The sequence below is a fragment of the Amphiprion ocellaris genome, chromosome 17 (assembly GCF_022539595.1).
Source record: "Amphiprion ocellaris isolate individual 3 ecotype Okinawa chromosome 17, ASM2253959v1, whole genome shotgun sequence".
Lineage (NCBI taxonomy): Eukaryota > Metazoa > Chordata > Actinopteri > Pomacentridae > Amphiprion > Amphiprion ocellaris.
Window position 1 is genome coordinate 31,003,130 of NC_072782.1, and position 17,520 is coordinate 31,020,649.

Sequence of the window (17,520 nt, forward strand, 5' to 3'; positions counted from 1 at the left end):
TCATTCATCACAATAAATAATTTTAGCAATGTTTATCAAAATTTTAATAATTTTAATTTACCATTATTATATATGTTAATATTAAACATAAAAATAATGAAAAGATTAATAATGTTAGAATAAAATTATGTAACATAATAATAATACTCTGATTACTCTTTCATTATTATTATTGAGTAATACTAGCAGTCCATTAATAATAATAATAATAATAATAATAATAATAATAATAATAATAATAATAATAATAACAATAATAATAATAATAATAATAATAATAATAATAATAATAATAATAATAATAATAATAATAATAATAATAATAATAATAATAATAATAATAATACAACTGGTCTTTTTCTTGTTGTTAGTGTTCTTTATGTTTATTAACCACTACAGTTGCTACTAATACTAATAAAAATAATATAATAAATAAAATAAAATAATAAAAAAAATAAATGTATCATAACAATAATAATAGAATTATGGTATTATTTGCAGTAACAACAACAACAACAATAATAACAAACATAAATATCTGAAAATGAAAAATAAGTAATAGATAATTGATCTTAGACTAAGTTTTTATATTTGTTTGATTATTTTGACGAATTGATTTATACAATCCTTTATTCTGTCTTTTTCTTTGCCCTTATTTTTGCTGCTGATATTTTTGAAATTAATTTAGGTTTGCCTATATTTTTGTGTATAATTAACATTTAATTCAGTCTGTTGTTTATTATTTTATGTACAGACCGTTAGTACAGACTCTTATTTTGAAATCACGACGTCTCGTGATCAGCTGACCGGTTAGCTGGTTCGTCGGTTGGAGGCGAAAGGAGCGGAGAATAAGCCTATTCCTGGATCTTATCCTCCGCGGAGGGACTTGTTCTTCTCTCGGCCTCCGTTAGCGGGAGATGCACCAGTAGCAGCCGCTGTTTCCGGTAGGTTTTCTGCGGGTTTTCGGGGCCGTGTTGTGGTTCCGTTAGCCGCCATGCTAACAGGGCGCTGCAGGTGTAGGTTAGCATTTAGCTCTTCACAGATCAGCGAGCAGCTAATCTGTCCTCAGTCAGCTCTGACAGTCCGCTGCTGGGTTAAACATCCACATTATTCTGCTCTGTGTGGGCTCACAGCTGTCTATTTTATCATTATTCATAAATATATCGCAGTTTTAACGAAGCTGCGCAGCTAAAGACACACTAAACATGAAGGTTAATGATGAAAAAACTGCATTAAAACACAAATTTACCTGCGCAGGTGTTCTGTTTATGTAAATAACTGATGTTTCTATGTCTGTTTTTAAGTCCTGTGTCTGATTCGTGACTCAGTAAATGTGTGTTTGTGCTAAACTGCACCAATGACACAGCTAGCTCACCAATATATCGATTAATAAGTCTTATTGATCGTGTATTAGATTATAAATATGATCTAATGATAGCAGGTTAACATACTGTACTGTGTTACCCATGAGAAGGTGCTATAATACTCAAGGTTAGCATACTAGCGTGCTATTAGCATGCCATAGAGCCAAAGTCTTGTAGTTATTGGGTCCATTCAGCTAAAACTGATGTATTTTCATACACATGGGGTGTTTAAATGTGTAATTTTTGTTAGAAAATATGTTTTCTAGAGGCAGTATTTCATCATGTGATCATTTTTGGGAGGCTGCAGCTTGTGATGCTCCTGAACTCTATCCAGACAGGTGTTTCAGGTTATTTTATCCTCATTCATATCCCAAAATTGTTCTTAAACTTGGACCTTTTCACATTTAAATTCCCTAAATATCATGTATATACAGCAGCTTCTTGTAGCAACTTTGTTTAGGACTTCATGATCATTGAGTTATTACAAGATGTGCAAAATCATTATTTGAAGTTAAAAGTGAACAGAGATGACACAGCCTTCAGTTTCTGCTCCTTCTGTGTTTACATCAATAAGATGTTTGATTTGTAATGACGCACAATTTTATGATTAGAAATAGAAAAGACTGTTGCTTCTTGTTGCTTAAATGAATCCTAAATTCAGTTTTTTATCTCATGGAACTGAATAAACAAGAATCAAATCGATTATGGACTCAACAAATGGAGAGTACGTTAGAAATACCTCACCATCTTATTTACATTTTGCAAGAACATTTGTTTATGAATCAATAAAACAGCGTAATGGCGGGAGACTGATGCAAAACTACAGCTGAACGATTTTGATAAAATATCTAATTGCGGTTTTTCTGTCAGATATTGTCATTTTGAATTAATATTCAATGTAAATTGCTTAGTTGAATATCCACTGTAAAGTAATTTTACAATATATCATGTAGAGTTACTACTTGAAATACTATCAAAACTGTGACTACTACTGTCCAGTGACAAGAGAAGTCCAGTGAACACAAATCTTTAACAAATCCGTGGATCCAGACTATAAGCCGCATTACTGCCAACATCTAATCATTTGGTCCTTGTGTCATTTCTGGCTTTCCTTGAAAATTTCATCCAAATCCGTTAGTCCGTTTTTGAGTAATGTTGCTAACAGACAGACAGACAAATGTATGCCGATCGTCACATGACTCCACTGTTCTTTGGCACAGGAACAACGGTTCTTCTTCTGTCCACACTCCAAAAGTACACCTACCAACCACTCTGAGCTCACTACCTAACATGCTGTATCTGGTTTCTGTGGAATACAAAAAACAACGTTTTATCCATCCAACCACTGCTTCTGTACAGTTACAGTCTGTTGCCAGATATAGTTGATGGATTTTAGTTGTACTTCCTGTCCAGGTTGATGGTACCAAACCTGCCGACTTAAGTGTAACAACAAACCGTCAGGAAGCTTTAAAACTTCCTTCATCCTTCATGTTGTCACCGAGAAGCAATTCAACCACCTGAAACCATAAAACCCAGACTTTGCTGAGACTTTTCCACTATAACTGCCTCCTTCTCCTTCCAGATTTGCCGCCATAATGTCAGGGAACAGCCTGGTTCTACCCATAGTGCTTTGGGGCCGCATGGCGCCGACCCACTGCATCAGCAGCCTCCTGGTGATGGACGACTTCAGCACCATCATCACCGGCTGCCACGACGGACAGATCTGCCTCTGGGACATGACGCCAGAGCTGGAGGTACAGCCGAGGAGGAGGACGGTGGCGGTGGTGGTGTGTTTGTCGCTTGTTTGTGGTGTTTTATTCATCGTCTTGTTGTTTTTGTGCTCAGATTTGTCCCAGAGCCATGTTGTTTGGCCACACAGCCTCCATCACCTGCCTGTCCAAGGCCAGCGCATGCAGCGACAAACAGTACATCGTCAGCGCTTCAGAGAGCGGGTGAGTGGGTTTTATTTAAATAACCCACGTTTTCTGATTAAAAACAAGCTTCATACAGGTGGAAAGATTCTGATTGTGCAGTCAGACAGCCCTGGTAGCTTTTATTTGCTTTTATTTACATTTTCTGTGTACAAATATTCCAATAAAAGTACCTTTAGGTGACACAGAAGCCTCATCTTTTCGCTTAGCTCCACCCTCGATGTCTGTGATTGGTTTAAAGAAATAAAACCAGAACAGAATGATAATAAAGTGGAGTCAGACCATTCTGTTCTGCAGAATTAACCAAATAAGTGAGACTAGTGACTTAATTGGTACTGCCAAAGCAGAATGGCCTGGTAACACGTTACATACTCAATTAAAAGTTAAAAGATGTGAATAAAGATGAGAATCATCTTGTTGTTGTTTTACTGTTCCTTTATCAGGTGTTGGTCCGTCACTCAGTGTCTTATAATTGCATTTATGTTGTAGTAGAGCTTTATTTTAATTTGAATAATCCAATATTTCTTTGAATGATGCAGTATTGAGTCTTACAATCCAAAAATTGTTCTTAAACTTGGGCCTTTTCTCAGTAAAATGTGCAATTCCTGCCCTAAATGCCATGTATAAGCAGTAACTACTTAAAACTTCATTTAGGACTTCATGATGTATAAAATGTCCACACTGTGGAGTCCTTGCAAGATGCGTAAAAACATTATTTTAAGTTAAAAGTCTTGACCAACTCGACATTGCAGTTTCTGCTCCATCTGTGTTTCCAGTAATAAGATATTTAATTTGTAGGTGGAAGATGTGTTTTTACAGTTTAGTATTTCTATTTCAGTGTTGCTCACTTGTTTAATGTAGAAAAAATGAATCTTCCTGGATAAATTCTGGTATTTATCTCATGGGTAATCAAGAATCAGCTTGATTATGGGCTTGTCAAAATCGAGCCCAATACAAAATCTGCATTTGGTCCAACAGTAATTATACAACAATCATGTTTTTAACGTGTTCGATCACTGTATTTTAAATACCGAGTTGTTGACTGAGTTTTGGCCCAATTTTTACGTTGCAGTTTAAACTATCAAATACAAGCTTCAGAATCATGACAACTGATTTTAATACTAAAATAACAATCAAATCTTTTACAGTTTTACAAGAATAATGGATTATCTCAGTTGGAATCAGTTTTAATGTCAACTGAATCTGATACCATCTGTCACACCACCTCCTCAACAGACTATCTTCCATTGGTATCTCCCACACTCTGTTAGACTGGTTCACTTCCTGCCTCTCTGGTCACACTCAGTTCACTCAACTCAAATCCTTTAAATCTATCACTTCCCCTGTTATGCATTGTTGAAAATATGAAATGATAATCTATTATTTAATGCTTTTATTAAATATTGTATAATATATTAAAATTGTGAGTAAAAAACTCTTTCAAATAGCAGGGATTACACACAGGTTTAATGTTTATTTTGAAGGTAGTTTTTGACTTATGTATGTCTAACATGAGTTTGTTTTTCCAGGGAGATGTGTTTATGGGATGTGAATGATGGACGCTGTATTGAGTTCACTAAGCTGGCCTGTGCTCACACTGGTATTCAGGTAAGACACAAACTCACATAGCATACTTTTTTTAGATTTAATTGGTGGTTTAGACTTTGTGACGACCCTCCACCTGGACACCAGGTGTACCTGTTCCAGTCGACACCTGATTGAGCCACATCTGTGATCTAGTGGATCAGCTGCACTTAACCTCTCCCACTTCCATTCAAGCTCTCTGACAGGAGCTACTGCTGTGTGAAGCTCCAGCAGCTTTTGGTTTTTAATGCCCAGTTGGTTGTTTTGCGTGGCAATAAACTGTTTTTAGTCACCACACCATTGTTGTCTCCTGGTTTTGTTGCGGCTTTTGGAGCCAAGTTGTAACAACTTATAAACTAAGAAATGAGTGAAATACACAAAGAAGACACATGCTGAAGCCAGCATAATGTTCATTTTGCAGCACCAATTCCAAGAGTCTGCTTCTTTTTCTTTTCAACACAAATACTTTTTATCATTGACTAATTATTTCAAGTAGATGTTTCGTTTATTAAAATTACACCAGGGCAGTAATGTTGCTTTCTGAGCTGCTGGAAAACAAAAATTATTTTTCCTAACCAGATTTTTGGTCTCTGATTCTTCCCATCTTCTCGCCTTTGCAGTTCTATCAGTTCACCATCGGCACTGAGAAGGAAGGCCGCCTGCTCTGTAACGGACATTACCCAGAAATCCTCGTGGTTGATGCCACCAGCCTGGAGGTTCTCTACTCGCTGGTGTCTAAGATCTCTCCTGACTGGATCAGCTCCATGAGCATCATCCGATCCCATCGCACACAAGGTGCGGAACAGCTGGAGGGTTTATTTATCCAGGAGAGGATGTTAATATTAAAAAGACGACAAGAGGAGTTTGTTTAATTTTGTGAGGCGCATTTCCTCCTTAAGTCTAAAGACATTTTTAAAGTGTGTCTTTGAGTTTTTGCATAGAAAGTTGTGTTTTTTGTTGGGTTATTTCATGTCAAATCATCAGGGTCCTTCTGCGCCATCATCTCTGATTTGCTTGAAACTTTTTAATCATGAACTCTGGATATTTGATGTAGCATCTGTGAAATTTTAGCTTTATTAATCAAGTGCTTTCTGACATAAATCTATCTAAATAATTGCTCATCAACCCACTTTCATCAGTTTTTTTCTCACACTGAAATTTGAATCTGTTTGAACAACAACATCTGAGGAACTATTAAGGATAAAAACCTGAAATTTTCACTGTAATGTTGGACAATTAGATGAAATCACTTCTGATTAATGGGGAGAAGAAATTGAGTCAAATGTGCAAGGAGGAGGTTGGGGTGGATGGATGGGTCAACAAAACGTTGTACTTGAACCATCTGTTGAAATTTTAACGGATATTTGTAAAAATAGTTGTGAAATTTTAGCTTGACATATCAAAGACTTTCTGAGATAATTTACACAACACATTGTCCATCTACTCGTGTTTCTTGCACCTTGAAATTTGAGGCTATGTTTGAAAATTGGAATTATTTTTCTTGGTTATATTTATAGAACCATTTGAAAACTCCAGAACTCTACTGGGATCAGACAATCTACCAATATTTTAATTTTTGTGGTACAAATTGTCATACCTGCTCAATCAGTTGTGAAAGTTTGACCCAAAAAACTTTTTCTTTCCATTTTTGTGACCAAATATTTCATATTAAAGTTTTCTCTATGTTTAGTTTTGTTTTGTTATGACCTCCAGCTACATGTGGCTCAGAAAATATCACTAGTTGATTCTGGATTATCAAGTTTTTTGCTTATTTGAGCTCAAAGATGGAACTTTTCATGACTACTTGTCCAATATTACAGATTCTGGATCAATGACATGATGAGAAATGTCTTTAAAAGTTTCAGGTTTTTATCTTAAATAGTTCCTCAGTTATTGTTGTTCAAACCTTTAAGTGTTAAATTTGTCGTCTCCATGTGTGACTACAGAGGACACAGTGGTGGCGGTATCAGTGACGGGCATTTTGAAGGTCTGGATCATAACAGCTGAGGTCAGCAAGATGCAGGTACACTCCATACAGATGTTTGTTTTTCTTTTAATCAAAAACAAACATCAAACTTGTATCACACATGTGGAAACAGCTGGAAAAAGTCAGTATTAATACACTTCCACAAACAAAATCCAAATATCAAGCAACAAATCAAAGCTAACATTACCTGGTGCACTGTGATCTTCTTTGTCTTAGTGTCCAGTGTTGATATGTATGTTTCAGGTTCTAATATTATCTGTGTGTTCAGGACCTGGATCCAGTGTTTGAAGAAGAGTCTAAACCCATCTACTGTCAGGGCTGTCAGAGTATTTCCTTCTGTACCTTCACTCAGAGCAGCTTACTGGTCGTCTGCTCCAAGTACTGGAGGGTAAGAACCGACCAATATGGGTTTTCTAAAAACCAGTAACCAATATCTGGAACCAATATACCTCAAATGTTACATAGTAATAGCATGTGAAGCTAGAAACCTGATTACTATTATTGAATATGTACCAGAGCAATAGGAGTGAAGATGTCAGATCGCCATGTGATGCTAGGACGTTCTTTGTTTACTTTAAGATTGATCCGTTTTCCTATTGTAGTTACCTCTGTTCTGTCATTTTTCTTGCCCACTAATGTCCAAATTTCAAAACATTATTAGCTATTGCTTTCCAAGACACTGTTTCAAGTTAATCTGTGGCTGCCTTAGCTATTAGCGTAGCCTTAGCCACTGTGAAAAACACTAATTTCCTGATTTGTGGTGATGGTTGTGCGTCTTGTTCAGTTTTTGCTGGTTTTGTTTCTACTAGAATGATGTTTCTGCCAGTTAGAGCAGATTGTTAATCTGACTTTAAAAAGACAATAGAGTTAGCGTTAGCCACAGACCCAGCTGTTAACTCCATTAGCATAGCCATAGACAGTGTAAAAGTAGCTAATTTCCTGATTTGTGGCGATTGTGCATATTGTTCAATATTTGCTGGTTTTGTTTCTGCTAGAGAGACGTATCTGTCAGTTAGAGCAGATTGCTAAAGTTAATCCTAGTTTAGAAAGATGTTTTGGTTAGCGTTAGCCATGAACCTGAGTGCTTAACCTCATTAGAATAGCCTTAGCCATTGTAAAAAATAGCAAATTTCCTGATTTGGGGCAATTGTTTGTACATATTGTTCAGTTTTTGTAGGTTCTTTCTCTGCTAGAGAGATGTTTCTGGCATTTAGAGCAGATTAATGATGTTACTCTTACCTGAGAATAATGTTATAGTTAGCATTAGCCACAGGCCTGAGCACTAACCCCATTAGCATAGCCTTAGACTGTATGAAAGTAGCTAATTCCCTGATTTGTGGCGATGGTTGAAGTTTCTTGATTTCATTACAGCTTCATCAACATCTGTCGCTATGTTTTTGAAACACAGCTTTGCTAATTCACCAGCCCTATCCTGTTCAGAGTAACTACAAATATAGACGGATGGCTTATTCAGAGCCAAATTAGCTAATTTTATTTAATTTATTGATAATCAGTTAATGAAAGCAACAGTAAATGCTGGATATTCAGTTCATCTGTAGTGCTGATCCTACCACACGCCTGAAATCTCATTCTGAGCAGACGTCTTCATAATAAATGTATGTTTGTTGTTTTTTTTTGTTGTGTTTGTGCTTCAGGTGTTCGATGCAGGTGACTACTCGCTGCTCTGCTCGGTGCCCAGCGACAACGACCAGGCCTGGACCGGAGGAGAGTTCATCGCCGCCGACAAAGTCATCATCTGGACCGAGGACGGCTGCAGTTACATCTACAAGCTGCCGGCCAGGTAAACAGACCCAACACCACAGAAGAAGACTAACAGTCATGCCCAGTTAAAGTCTACAGAGGATTTAGACTTCCTGTTTGTGTTCCTCAGCTGTCTGTCGGCCAGTGAACATTTCCGCAGTGATGTTGGGAAAACTAAAGAAGGTTCGATCCCTCCGCTGGTTTACAGCATCGCAGATCGCACTGACAAACAGGTGAGTCTTCTGTCTTTTATACTCTCACTTGTGTTTAAAACAAAACTGATGGATGGGAATCTAAAAGTTGTAATTTGCAGAGAAAGTCGCCTGATTTCCAGCATAAATACTATGAACTAAACATTTTTTTTGTACCTGATTAATTCAAATCTAGTAAAATAACAACAAAAACATACATACAACAGTACCAACAGCATCCTCATAGGGTTGTGTTCTCAGTGTGTCTTTAATGTATTTTTTTCTAAAGTAGAGGACAAAAAGTGGTGAATTTCTTTTCATTCTGACAGATTTTTTTCCTAGGAAAGCCCAGAAAAGTGTTAAAACTGCACCCTTCTGCTGAATATCTGAAAGTACAATTAGATGAGTTAATAGTTTTAACTCATTTAAAGATGTCTTGTTAAGGATATGTTGATATTTTACACCCTTACTCCAAACTTCTTCTCTTTCCAGTGTAGATGATAATAATATACTGAAACCTTTTGTCAGGATTTAGCTGTTATGATGTGTTTCTGAACTCAAGAAGTTTACAGTCAAAGTAATGCTTGAAAATCTGTAATGTATTTCATAAAAATATGCTTTCAAATCAGGTTTTCCACAAAACAGCTTTAGCTAACCTTACTAGCATGCTTCAACAAGCAACAGCTGATGTTCAAGCATCGTGAATAAACGAACAACATCAATCAAAGGAGATGCTGTCAACAAATACTACAGTACAATATGCAGTAAATATGGGACTGATAATGTACAGTGAGTATATCCGTACAGACAGCTGTGTGTATTTGTACTGCGCTAATATTCTGTGTTTTGTTTGTGACGGTATTTGATTTATTGTGAACGAGGCTCACTTAGGACACATGGATTGATGTATTTCTGATCAAATTATCTGTATTTGGCCTGAAAAAATGATAGCATAAACTATGAATATCTATAAAGATATTTGTGAAATTTTAGCTTCAAATGTAAAATACTTTCTGAGATACAAAAAAAAAATCCTGTTGATCCACTTTCAGCAGATTTTGTCTCGCATTGAATTTTGATTCTGTTAATTGCTTAATTATGTTTCTACATGCCGGTTTACTGAATAAGTATATTTATCTTTTTAAAAAGTGAGATGAGAGCAGAACAGATGAAAAAATTGCAAAAAGAAGACAAGTGTTAGCATTTATGAGTCGAATATAAAGCGTTATCATCTGCAAAGAAATACACAATCCTGAAAAAAACTCAAGTTTGGAACATTTCCTTCGCATGTTTGAAACTTTAGGAGAGTTTTTACATCCAGAGAAGGACAGAAACTCCAGAGACAGCAGAAAAAATGAGTAAAAAGAAGTGTTTCTTTGAGGGTTTTCGACCAAAATATGGGCATTTAGAAAATAAATGCTTAACAGATGAAACTAGGTTCAGTAATTCTGTTTCTACATGCCAGTTTAATTAATTGAACAACAATATCTGAGGAACTATTAAAGATAAAAACTTGACATTTTCTCTGTTATTTCTCATTATGTCATTGATTGAAAATCTATAATATTAGACAAGTAGATCAAATAAGCAGTGATTATGGCGGAAACTTTTTGAATGGATCAAAATGGATTCTCTTGCTTTTCGTTTAATTGAGAATAAATTAATCACAGCTGGACTCTGTGCAGGAAGTTAAAGTGTGAGAACATGAATATTTATGGGAACTGATGGAAGAGTTTCCCTTCAAACATATTTCCCAATAAGTTTATTTATTCACTCTGTTTCTCCAGTCAAAATAGTAGAAATTATATTTGGAGAACCATTTTGAAACCCCAGAACTACCTGGATCAAACTATCTACTAATATTTCTGTTTTTGTGGCTCAACTTGTTAAACCTGCTCAATCAGTTATGAAAGTACAGCAAAAATAACACTTGATTTAAATTTTTATGACCAAATTTTTCATATTAAAGTATATTATATGTTAAGTTTTGTATTATTGTGACCTGCCGCTACATGTGGTTCAGAAAATATCACTTGTTGACTTCTGGATTATCATTGTTTTTAATTTATATGAGCTCAAAGTTGGAGATTTCTATACCTTCTTCGATAATTTGTCATATTGCAGATTCTGAATCAATGACATGGTAGTTTAACAGGGATAAGACTTCCTGTTTGAGGTTAATTTGAAAGAACTGTCGGAAATGTTAAGTTTTGTTAACATAAATAGTAATAGTAATTACTTTTAGCTGTTTTTATTCACGTACCTCCATAGAGACAGAGTTCTACATGATTGTGTTGAGAATCTCTAAATCAGGCGGTAAAGATCCATGTGTGTGAACTCGACCTGCAGTGTTTTGTGTTTAAACTTTTTGTTGCCTTTCAGTTTGTTGTTGTTGCTGTTCTTTGTGTATAATTTGTCGTGTGTCCTTTTGTTGTTTTTTTGCTGTTCCTTTTGTCGTTCCGACCACTGCCTCCTCGTCCTCTCAGAGGGCAGCAGATGGAGGTAAGGTGGAGGAGGAGCTGGCGGTGGAGGTGATGTGCCTCCCTGCCAGCGGCTTCGACCTGCAGCTGTACACCCCCGAGGTGCAATACCGACACCGGCCTCTAGAGGCGCCTGTAAGCCCCAGAAAATACATACCGAGAACTACAGGCAGGAAGAAGAAGAGTCACATTCTTGACTGAGCTGCAAACCGGGTATAATCCCTGCAAATTAAGACCTTTAGCTGGTTATATTCTTTTAGAAACAAACATTTTTAGTCATTAACTGCAAACCTGCACCAACAAAATCAAACCAGATGTTGGCATGCAGCGAATCCAGCGCAATAAGTCTGGTTTTCTGCACCGCAAAAGCAAAGTATAGTGTTTTCAAAGGACCACACTGGAATTTAAGCATGTTTTAGCCAATTTACTACACATTTCTAGTATTTATATTTCTGCTGAATATGTACATTTCTCATATTAGTACACTGAATCCCAAAGCAAACATAGACGTCTTTATAAAGGACAGTGTGAATTTGGTTGGTTGCTTTTAGTAGTAAATATACAAATTATATAAATAATTTAAACACCTTGTAAATATCTGTGCAAATATTTAGTTTAGAAGTTAAATTTTATGAACTTCAGGTCGTCTTAACAGTGCTAACATTTGAAGAACCGAAAATCCAGCATGTCTGAAATGGAAAAGCGATTTATTTACTGTGTTTTCCGAACCTTCTTTGGCAGATTATTAAGTGTTCCACCAAAGAGTTTACAGACTGGCGGCAGTCAATGGTACCAAACCAGACTCTTGCACTTACTGTGCTGTTAACCAATGAGCTAATGGACGTTAGTTTTGTTCCATCGTTAAAAATCTGAAATAATAAATCAAACAATCACCAAAGGAAAACACAAACCAGTACAGAGGAAACAGAAGAAATTGACTGATACTAGCATGTTTATAAAACATATAAAACCGAGAGAAGACAGAAATATTCACATTGGAGAAGTGAAAACTGGTGAATATTTGACGCTTTTGCTTTTCTGTTGAGTGAAATCATTAATCAGCTGCTTATTGTCGTAGATTATCCCACTCCTGCAAAAATCAGAAATAATAGAAATATAAAGTACAAATACATGCAAAAACTGCGGTATGGTCCTTTTCGTAGAGGGTGGTGTCACTTGTAAAGGCTCCAGTGAAGCCAAGTCAAAACATAAAGATGAATTTGGGAAGTAAAATACTTCTTAGAGATAGTTTTGGGTTTTTCTTTGACATCTTGACTTTGCAGCTCAGCCAGAAAGTGGCGACTCGCCGAGAGGAGTGAACTGTGAGAACAACGGTGAAGACGCCGACGTCCACTCAGTGGTTCAAATCCACACTTTACTGAGGCAGGAAACAGGAAATAATCAATTCAATATTAATATTATTAGTATTGAGGTACTATGTACAAGTAGTCCAAGGTTGGGTTGCGAGGAAGATGATTGTACTGTATGTAATAAAAGATCAGAATATTACAACTGAAAAATATGATATACTACCACTTATGGTACAAGTTGATAAAGTATTACATTAGAAGGATTAATGCTAAGCTAAGCTAAACTACACTAAAAATAATCATTAGGATTTAAAATATAATGCTTAAAATATAATTTTTCCTTTGTTTGCACCTTATTATTATTTTTTATCATCTTATGATAGAAAAAGTACAGTTGTAGTGAGAAGTTGGCAGAATTGTCTTTACACTCAGAAATCATGAAAATATTTCATTGCCGTCATTTATGAAGTTATTAGTTGCTCAAAACACACTTTAAACTAACTTTAATTCCATGCACCCTACATCAGTATTGTGTCCTAGTGCTGATTAAACTACCTTCCAACTTGCTGTATAGAGTTTATTTTATGTCATACCTCTTACCAGTAGGGCTGTTTTTCCCCCAACATGCAAAAATTGAGATTTTCTTTAACAGTTAAATTTACAAATCAGATTGAAATTGTAGTTAAATTCAGTTTTATTTATATAGCCCAGATTCACAATATACACTAGCGTTCAGAAGCTTGGGGTCACCCAGACAATTTCATGAAAACTCACACTTTTTTTCATGTGCTAACATAACTGCACAAGGGTTTTCTAATCATCAATGAGCCTTTCAACACCATTAGCTAACACAATGTAGCATTAGAACACAGGAGTGATGGTTGCTGGAAATGTTCCTCTGTACCACTATGGAGATATTCCATTAAAAATCAGCTGTTTCCAGCTAGAATAGTCATTTACCACATTAACAATGTCTAGACTGGATTTATCATTCATTTAATGTTATCTTCATTGAAAAAAAAAAGTTTTTCTTTCAAAAATAAGGACATTTCTAAGTGACCCCAGACTTTAGAACGGTAGTATATGTCATCTCAAAGCGCTTAGCATGGTAAGCTAAAGACCTTACGAATTACAGAGAACAGAAAACCCAACAATCCAAAGATGTTTTTGGATTCCCTACGAGCAACAGTGGGAAGGAACAAATAAACCCTAGAATAGGGAGGGGGAAAAAAAACCTCAGACAGAACCAGACTCAGGGAAGACAGCCATCTGCCATCTAACCACTTATGTCGTTAAATACCTGGTTTGTGCTGTATGATGAACCTCCCTGAAGCTTAGTCAATGTAATATTGGGGTGGGGAGCAGCAATATATTTGCATGTTAAGGTTAATAGAGGCTCTGAGGTTTGCAGGCCAAGAGGATAACATGATAATTGTTAGACAAAATAGAAGCATTAACTTTGCTAAAGAAAGAAAAACGTGAAAGAAAAGGTGTTTTTGGTGTTTGTTGGAATTGTGAGCCGCTGAGTCGACGTTGGCGGGATCGAACCGACGGTTTTTGTTTGCTCCACTCTTTGTTTTCCTTCCTGCCTGACTGACCGACAGACTGAACTCACTCTGGTTCACCTGGCTTCATTTTCTCTTCCCACTAAAACAAAACTCCTCCTCCAAAAGCACCATCACCCTCCTCATCTGTCTTCATTCTGATGAAGATGCATGCAAAGTCCCCCGAGCTGCTTCTTTAACCAAATAATGATGCAGGAGTTTGTGACAAACCAAAGATACGTGACTGGAAGTGATAGGAAAACGGTGACATTTTGGTTTAAAATTGGTTTCTTATCTTCACAAGGCACCAAAAAGCTTTTACACTCGTCTATGAATATTAATGAAGCTTACTGGACGTTACAGGAACAGGAAAGAGTTGACAGGTGGATAATTCTGTTGGAATTCATTTGTCTAATACGTATTTAAACATACAAAACTTAGAATCAGTGATGCAGCTTTAACATATTGGTGTTAAAAACAGCATTTGATACAGATAGTACAAGAGGAAATGTTTATGTGAAGATGTTTGGTTTTATCCCCCTTTGGATGCCTTATGAATGGGTTTTTACTGTCTAAACTGTCTGGATTTTATTAATTTTGTTATGTTACAGACATAATGATTTTCTGTCCGTTTATACCTCACAAATCTAGGATAATATACATTTAATAATACATAAAACTATTTTCTTCAGCAGAGTCACTGAGCGTTCTATGTATAATACAGTTTTAAGCTGCTAAATAAGTCCAGAGAACCTTTACTTTCTGCACCGACGTGTCACATTAAAGACTTCAGAGGCTTAAAATCTTAGATTTAAAATAAGGACGTTTTAGTTTGTTGATTATTGTTTTGAAAACTTATGATTGGAATATGGCTTTGGAAACTGGACCTAATATAATCTGGACAACTCAAGTTCTTTGCATGTGATAAGTTAGCAACCAGTCAATCTCAAGGTTGCCCCGCCTTAAAATATACCCTCATTTATCATCTATTTAAAAAAAAAATGTGAATGTATTTTTGTAAATGAACATCATGAAGGAGACTTTAAACTAGCGATTGAGACCATAAAATAATTAGGAAAATGTTTCTAGAGGTAGAAAATCAAGTGAGAAGTCGGCTCATTTTCTCATAGATTTCTATACAGTTGGACTTGTTTTTGCAGCCAGAAGAGTCACCACCTGCTGGCTGGTTGAGAAAAAAAAATGCAAATTTCAGGCATTTCCACTTTGGCTTAATTTTTTCCTGGAAGATATGTTGATATTTTATGTTCAGCCTTTGCTAAAATCTGTATAAACCTCCCTTTTTGTTAGGCTTTTATTTGAAACAATTAGAAAGTGTTGTGCTAGCTTAATATCGCTTTGCAAGGAAAAGCTAAATAAAAAAGACTGGAATGATTTAGTAAATTCCAGCTACAATATATTCTGAATTTTCCTTATTTATGAGAGCTTTACTTGTTACAGATTCTAATTAAATAGTTTAAAAGATACTCACGAACCTTCTTAAATTTGACATTACAGTGTTTTTCTAATTATCAGAATTAAAAATATATATTAATCTCAAGCCAAAACTTTTACAAGTAAGAAACAGCATTGACACTTCACTTTTTTTCATACTTTATTGTGTTCGAAATGCAATTTTAAATGGAATAGAGGCTTCTTTTACTCAGTAGACTTTAATAACTAAGTGAAAAACACTAAGACATTTTTGCAAATTTATCAAAAATGCTTTTAAACTGTTTCTCAAATTAGAAATCCTAAACTGTCTTCTGCACAAGAAACTCAAAAACAAGCATAAAACGCTTCAGAGTCGCCCTGAATTTATATCTTCTGTCTTTTTTCTGCCTCCCCGCTGTTGTTTTCTTAACACGTTACGCCGATGTTGGATGAAACGGTTCACATCTTGCGTAAAGATGTGGTTTGGTTTGTGTGTTGGTTTGAGTGATCGTGGTATTTGGTGGCACTTTGCATTCCCTCACAGCTCGTCCACGGCGTTCAGATGAGCTGAACTAACCGACTGTTCTGCACACTTCAGCCATCTTCCCGCTTTTTCTACCTCTTTGAATGTTGTTGTGGCGACAGCAGGTTCACCGGCTTCCACCCCGTTCATCATTAACACTGCGATGGGTCATCACAACCCTCCACCTGCTGCAACTGGGAAATTTCCAAACACTTGACTGAATTTGTGGGATATTCAATCAACTTTGGGTCTTTTGATAGGAGATAAACCACTTTTCTTGGTCTTTGGAAGGTATCTCCTTACAATATGCGTGCTAATGTGGCTCCATTAGCATTTTTCCTAGCTGTTAGCCTGGATTAGTTTATTCTGTCCTCATATGAGCTCATTTTTCTTCAACCTTTGGATCATAGTGAGGTTGTAACCCAGACAGGTCTGAAGCCATGGAGCTGTCAGAGTAATAGTCAGGGTGTTGACAACCAACACAGCGTGAAGCTGACTGACTGCTGAGATCCAGCTGCTGTTTGTCAGTCCAGATTATTTTAAAAAAATAATGAAGAGGGAAGCCCACCCTGAAACAGAACTGCCATGTTGATTTATCAAGTCTTTGAGCTGAGGTTGCAAGAAGCGGAAACCATTTCTGGATGAAGAGATTCTTTCTGTGGTTTAGAAAACGTGGGATAACGGTGAAAAATATCAGTCAGTGGTTTTCAAAGACCAAGAACCTCTTTAAATGTCTTGTTTTGATCACATCAGAGGAGGAAATAAACCAGAAAATATTGGAATTTAGCAAGAATTTAGACTCGTTTCCCCTCAAAAACAAGTCAAAACAATTAATCGATTCTCAAAATAGTTGGCGATTCATTTAATAGTTGACAACTGATCAATTAATTGTGAAATCTCAAACATAATTCTACTAAAATAGGGTTATGTGTGGTTATAAAGTGATTATAAAGTTATAAAATTGTGTTTTTTTTCTCTAATTGTGATAGTCTGATCCAGATAAAAGCCGTTGTAGTTGTATGACCGAGAATCAGTTCTTGCACACCACCAGCACAAGATACTCAGTTTTTTGGGTTTATTTGGCTGCATAATGTCATTTTCAAACTACTTTCATTAATTTCCATGTGTTAAATGGAGCACAACACCATTAATGCCTTCAAGAAGAGTCAGAAAGTGGTTGTTCTATTTGTATTTGTTAGATTTATCAGGTGGCTACTCTGTGTGGCCTTTCAGACCAGGACTCAACTTAGCATTATTATACATTAATTTAGCTCTGAACTGTGTTATTGGAACTTTTTGGCAGGATTTTTTGGTTTGATTCGCTGTTTAAGGAGTTTCTACTGTAGTTTTTTAGACAATCTGTAAGCTTTGAAAGCAGTAGTGTCCCTCAAGATGTTTGTTTATCTTGATTTTG

The 17,520-nt window shown here is 36.1% G+C and overlaps 1 protein-coding gene across 7 annotated transcripts in view; it reads left to right on the forward strand.

The window, feature by feature from the left end:
* The first annotated feature begins 795 nt into the window (after window positions 1-795).
* Window positions 796-17,520, forward strand: part of LOC111579785 (WD repeat-containing protein 7) — a 132,730-nt gene continuing 116,005 nt past the window's right edge. For 4 of the 7 annotated variants that reach the window (XM_055019237.1, XM_055019239.1, XM_055019240.1 and 1 more), the window contains exons 1-10: window positions 796-944; window positions 2,947-3,118; window positions 3,210-3,316; window positions 4,825-4,903; window positions 5,500-5,674; window positions 6,826-6,902; window positions 7,135-7,254; window positions 8,522-8,667; window positions 8,758-8,860; window positions 11,305-11,433. In XM_055019237.1, coding sequence (XP_054875212.1) covers window positions 2,960-3,118; window positions 3,210-3,316; window positions 4,825-4,903; window positions 5,500-5,674; window positions 6,826-6,902; window positions 7,135-7,254; window positions 8,522-8,667; window positions 8,758-8,860; window positions 11,305-11,433 — 1,095 coding nt within the window. In that variant the 5' untranslated portion in view covers window positions 796-944; window positions 2,947-2,959. The remainder of the gene's footprint in view (window positions 945-2,946; window positions 3,119-3,209; window positions 3,317-4,824; window positions 4,904-5,499; window positions 5,675-6,825; window positions 6,903-7,134; window positions 7,255-8,521; window positions 8,668-8,757; window positions 8,861-11,304; window positions 11,434-17,520) is intronic. The other 3 variants (XM_055019241.1, XM_023287212.3, XM_055019238.1) reach the window with 2 other exon arrangements.